At 43.0% G+C, this 5,850-nt stretch overlaps 1 protein-coding gene across 1 annotated transcript in view; it reads left to right on the top strand.

The window, feature by feature from the left end:
- Window positions 1-5,850, top strand: part of CAMKMT (calmodulin-lysine N-methyltransferase) — a 278,568-nt gene that overhangs the window by 210 nt on the left and 272,508 nt on the right. Inside the window, exons 2-3 of the mRNA XM_005864842.2 lie at window positions 6-39; window positions 4,356-4,528. Of these exons, the coding sequence (XP_005864904.1) occupies window positions 6-39; window positions 4,356-4,528 (207 nt within the window). The remainder of the gene's footprint in view (window positions 1-5; window positions 40-4,355; window positions 4,529-5,850) is intronic.

The raw sequence follows: 5,850 nt of genomic DNA on the forward strand, positions 1-5,850 counted from the left end.
TCGCCCTTAGGAGCCGCCCGGTGGAAGCTCCTGCGGCAGGTAAGGCAGAGCCCACCCGCCTCACCTTTGCACGGTGCCCCTCCCCTCGCTCGGTGGGGCGTGCGATCGGCAGGTATGCTCCCCTCACAGTTTCGTCGGGAGCCACCCAGAGGTGTCTCCTTGCTTCCCCTCAGGGTCCCATCAGAAGAGGGGAGCCAGGTGGGGTTGCGCGGGAAGGGGCAGCCCACGTCCGAGTTCCTGGGAAACTCCGAGCGAAGTAGACAACCTCTTTCTAGACATTTGCTTGCACCTGCCAGCTCGCGGGTCGGATGGGCGGGACCGCTCCCCTCTGCCCCCATCGCTTCTTTCCTGCTTCTGTTTTAGTTCCTGTCCCAGGTTTCTTCTCGCTGCTGATCTCCCAGCCTGGTTCTAGCTCCTTGTCTTGGGGACCAGCGTGGTTGCCTCTGTTGGGACTTGGACGTTGCACGCGTTGCCGCGGTTTCCTCCGCGACCGCGGGGCGTGGAGGGAGCCGCGCGAGCCGCCTCCCGCCCTTCTCCTTTTGGGGATGTGAAAGTTACGGGCGCATCTGGTAGTGCGAGGTGATGGGCGAGGTTCTTTCTGGCCGTCCCAGGTGGAGTAGTTTGCTTCCTGGCGGTTATCTTCTCGTACCTCAAAGTTGCTGCTATTGGCTCCTAACTGCAGGCTTGTCAGAGTTCCGATGTGACATCAGGGACTCTCTGCAAACTGCCTGAAGTGACGTCTGTTTGTCCTTGTGCCTCTGCCCGAGGCTGCCCGCTGAAAACTGGACTCAGGGGACACTTTCCATTTCTGACGTCTTTCCAGAAGAGCTTCCCAGCTCTTGTTTCCTGGAGATTGTGCAGTTAGGATTTGGGGGTTTATTTTGTTTGCACTTACTTGGTTTGCAGAGTCACCTTTGCATATGGTGGCCTTCCAGTGCTGTCATGGCATAACTCAAAGTATTTCTTTGTTGATGCACTGGAAGTCTTCCCAGAGCTGGTTTTGCTAATAATGTTACAAATCTATATTCTATATGATAAAAGCCTAAGCAACCATAGGACAGAATGACCAGAACGACTGGTCGCTATGACATGCACTGACCACCAGGGGCAGACGCTCAACGCAGGAGCTACCCCAGTGATGGCGAACCTTTTGAGCTCGGTGTGTCAGCATTTTGAAAAACCCTAACTTAACTCTGGTGCCGTGTCACATATAGAAATTTTTTGATATTTGCAACCATAGTAAAACAAAGACTTATATTTTTGGTATTTATTTTATATATTTAAGTGCCATTTAACAAAGAAAAATCAACCAAAAAATGATTTTGCGTGTCCCCTGTGACACGCGTGTCATAGGTTCGCCATCACTGAGGTACCCCCTGGTGGTCAGTGTGCTCCCACAGGGGGAGCACCACTCAGCCAGAATGGGGCTCACAGCAGGCGAGTGCAGTGCTGGTGGCGGGAGCGTCAAGCAGCCAGCCGAGTAGCAAGGAGCAGCGAGAAGATAGGCAGTAAGGAGGGAGCAGGCTGGGCTTGGGCTGAGGGACACTGCCCTTCCCCCCCCTCCCCCCCCAGTGCATGTATTTCATGCCCTGGGCCTCTAGTAGGATAATAAAGTGAATGTCCTTCATACATCATTATCATAGGAACTTTCTATAGTGAAGTAAACATCAGTTAAAGTCTAATTATGAAAGTAGTAAATTAGGGCTTAAGTTAATCTTATTGTGATGACTTCAGTGATTCTTAGCATAGGAAAAACTCTAGCTGACCAGCACTGATGTTCATTCTGAATTGCTGTCTACATGAGACTAGTTTCAGCTATGACTGCCACTTGAACTCCCCACAGGCTTTGACATTTAATGTTTCAGTACACATCTGCCCTCTGCATAAGGTCTTTATCATCTTCTCTACTTGATAAATGAATGTTTATCCTTCAGGCCTCCATTTCAATCTCCTCTTTTAGTGAAGACTCACTCCTCTGGACTGAGTTAGACCCTTAGTTCACTCTTCTGGTGAACCCCATATCACATTATTTTATGATTATTTGATCAGAGTCCATCTTTCTCACTAGAATGGGAGTTTTCTCTGGGAAAAGATATTTTATGAATCTCCATCCTCTGCACCTAGCACAGGGCCTGGCTAGTTGGTTTTTAGTAGATATTGTCAATTATTGTGGAAAACCTTAAAGACAGTCTTTAAGTGGTCCATAGCACCTAGTCCTCAGTGTTTTGCATCAGCTAGCTATTGCTGAGTAACAAACAGCTACAACATTACAGTGGCACACAACAACAAGCATTTGTTCTGCTTGTGCATTTGTAGGCCACTTGGGAGTTATCTGACATGGGCTGTAATCAGCTGAGTGGCTCTGTGCTATATTCTTGGTCCACATGGTTCTAATCCTTGGACCAGTTGGTATAAGAGAGTAAGCCTAACCACTGAACCACATTTTAAGCTCCTGCTAACAACCTGTTGACTAAAATAAGATACTTGGCTAAGCCTAAGGTCAAGGGGCAGAGAAATATGCTCTTTCTTGGAGGGGGCAAGAGAGGAAAATTCAGATTTGATGTTTTTTTGTTTGGTTGGTTGGTCAAGATGATGGTGTTGTATACTTTCTCTCACAGTTATTATCAGTAATCACAGTGATATCTGGTTATTTCTCTTTTTCGATGATGGTTACCTAGGTTCATGAATTCAGGAAAGGGTTGAAAATGGTGATATTCTAATTCTGTTATTCCTTCTTCATTTATTACTTGGAAAACTACTATAAAGAGAAACTTCCGCCCTAACCGGTTTGGCTCAGTGGGTAGAGCGTCGGCCTGCGGACTCAAGGGTCCCTGCTTCCATTCCAGTCAAGGGCATGTACCTTGGTTGCAGGCAACATCCCCAGTGGGGGGTGTGCAGGAGGCAGCTGATTGATGTTTCTAACTCTCTATCCCTCTCCCTTCCTCTCTGTGAAAAAATCAATAAAATATATTAAAAAAAAAAAAAAGAGAGAAACTTCCCCAGATCTTCTACTTGGACTCTCAATTACAGTTCATATAGGAAAGACAGAGAAGTACTTGATTTTTTTTTTTTTTAATCCTCACCTGAGGATGTTTTTCCATTGATTTTTAGAGAGAGTGGAAGAGAGAGGGAGAGACAGAGAGAAATATCAATGTGAGAGAAACACATCGATTGATTGCCTCCTGCATGCATCCCAACCAGAACTCGGGCTGGGGAGGAACCTGCAACCTAGGTACGTGCCCTTGACCAGAATCGAACCCGGGAGGGACCCTTTGGTCGCAGTCCGATGTTCTATCCACTGAGCCAAACCGGCTAGGGCAGGGGTGGGCAACCTTTTTGTGAGTGCGTGCCAAAACCAGCAAAATCTCTGACTCAAAATTCTTCTGCGTGCCAACCCTAATTTTTTGAGAACATGTTACGCCTACTTGATATCTCTTAAGGTGTACGTATGTGAAGAACCTTGAAGAAATAATAAAATTCATTCGAGCGACAAAAACACAGTATATGATGATGAAAAATACATTTATTTTTTAATGTATACATGTACACTGATAGTCCGACAGAAAACTTTATGACTCCGTTTGATATTATCAGTGGGACTTCTGCTGCTGCATCACTGATGACAGAGATTTTACATCAGGTTTCTATTTCGTGACCTTCAGAGATGTGCACGAGCGAAGATTATAAGAGAGGTTTTCACGTGCCAGCAAAAGTTACTGGCGTGCCATGTTTGGCACACGTGCCAGGGGTTGCCCACCCCTGGGCTAGGGCCTCTTTCTTTGTAGTATTGATTTTCAATACTAACTTGGTTCTCTAGCATCCTTCCATAATCATTAGTGAGGCATTTGAAAAATATCATGCACTAATGTGTTTCAATTCTATTACATCTATTATCTTTGCTATTACTCACCATTTCCCATCTTTGGCCAATGGACCCTATTCAAATTGGCTCTTGAATACTTTTAATATAACCCTTAATTTTGTATGGCCTTCTTGTTTTCTTGTGTAGGATGTTTCAGGTTCATCTTGTACAGGGTGTGGCAAAAGTAGGTTTATAGCTGTGAGTATACGAAACAGTTTATTTTGGTGTTATTTATTAATTATTATATTGTTTTCCATACGAACAACTGTAAGCCTACTTTTGCCCCAACCTGTACAGTTCCTGCCATTTTATAACTAAACACAGTGGATGTGGTTGTTGTTAGTAATTTTATTTGCTTGCAGATAAAGGATTCACATTCAAAGCTCTGTCACCCTGAAGAGAGGCTTAGCTATTGCTTATGTACGTGATCTGGTTATGTACACTGAACTTATGTTTATATAATATGATCACAATATTTGGTTTTATTTCAAAGGTTCTGAAGCAAAAGCACCTGGATGGTTGTCTACGACATGTATCTGTAAGAAGATTTGAATCATTTAATCTGTTTTCAGTAACAGAAGCCAAAGAAAGGGAAACTGAAGAGGAATTTGGTGCATGGGTCCAATATACAAGTGTCTTCTACCCTGAATACAGTATTTCCTTAAGGTAAACATCACTCTAGTTAAGATTTTGTTCAAAAAAGCCTTTTTTCAAATAAACTAATAACTATCTATGGATAAAAGAAAAAGCCTTTTTCACCTGGCCAGAGTGACTCAGTTGGTTGAGCGTCGTCCTGTGCACCAAAAGCTTGCTGGTTCAATTCCAAGTCAGGACACATGCCTGGGTTTCAGGTTTGATTCCCAGTTGGGGAGCATACAGAAGGTAGCCAATCCATGTGTCTCTTTCACATCAAGGTCCCTCCCTCCCCTTATAAAAGAGAAACAATAATAACCTCATTGTTCATTCTATTGAGTTTGCAAGCAATCTTTATCAGAAGTTAGGTTTCCTAACTTTGTGTTAAGGAATTCCTGCTGCTTCAATGTGTTCTTGCTGTATTATCAGAAATAAGAAAAAAATTTTCCAAAATGTAGTGACATTTGAGGATAAACTGTGGTGTAAATCAAAGGGTTCATTTAACCATTCTCTCATAGCATTTGATTATGACAAAAAGCCAAGTTCTTTGTGAGGCAAGGAAGGCTGAAAGTGAACACAGAATTTGTCTAAGCTACTCTTCAAGTAGTAGTTATCTAAAAAATCAAGATTTGGTATTTATTCCATTTATGTTGTCATTTTCAGAATAGAATCTTAAGAATAGGAGGAGAAAATTCAGCTGAAAACACTGATATTGTGAGACGCATGCAGACTGTTCTGGCTTTAAAAATCATTGGAAAAGAGACAAGAGAGTTGCAAACTGAAGTAGCAAGATACTATTTTTACTGAATTACTTTTCTCTCACAGCTATAATCTAGCATGTTGCAATATTACTTTAGGTGTTTGATATTATAAAATATGCCCCTTTTTTGAACAAGATTTCACATTTTGAAAGGGAGGGAGGAGCACATTTACAATAGCTATAAGAAGAACAAGAAACATTTTAAGCAGAAAAGTGACTGAATAAGGTTTAGGTAAGGCTAAAAATACTTTTAAGAAAAAAAGTTCTCCCAAAGGATGTCTAATTATAGTATACTAGAGGCCCGATGCATGAAATTTGTGCAAGAGTAGGCCTTCCTTCCCCCAGCTGCCAGCACCAGCTTCCCTCTGGCACCCGGGACCTGGGCTTTCCTCCCAGGAAGGATGTCTGGTCTAATTAGCATATTATGCTTTTATTATTATAGATACTAGAGGAGTGATGGCGAACCCTTTGAGCTCGGCGTGTCAGCATTTTGAAAAACCCTAACTTAACTCTGGTGCCGTGTCACATATAGAAATATTTTGATATTTGCAACCATAGTAAAACAAAGACTTATATTTTTGATATTTATTTTATA

The sequence above is a fragment of the Myotis brandtii genome, unplaced genomic scaffold, assembly GCF_000412655.1.
Source record: "Myotis brandtii unplaced genomic scaffold, ASM41265v1 scaffold191, whole genome shotgun sequence".
Lineage (NCBI taxonomy): Eukaryota > Metazoa > Chordata > Mammalia > Chiroptera > Vespertilionidae > Myotis > Myotis brandtii.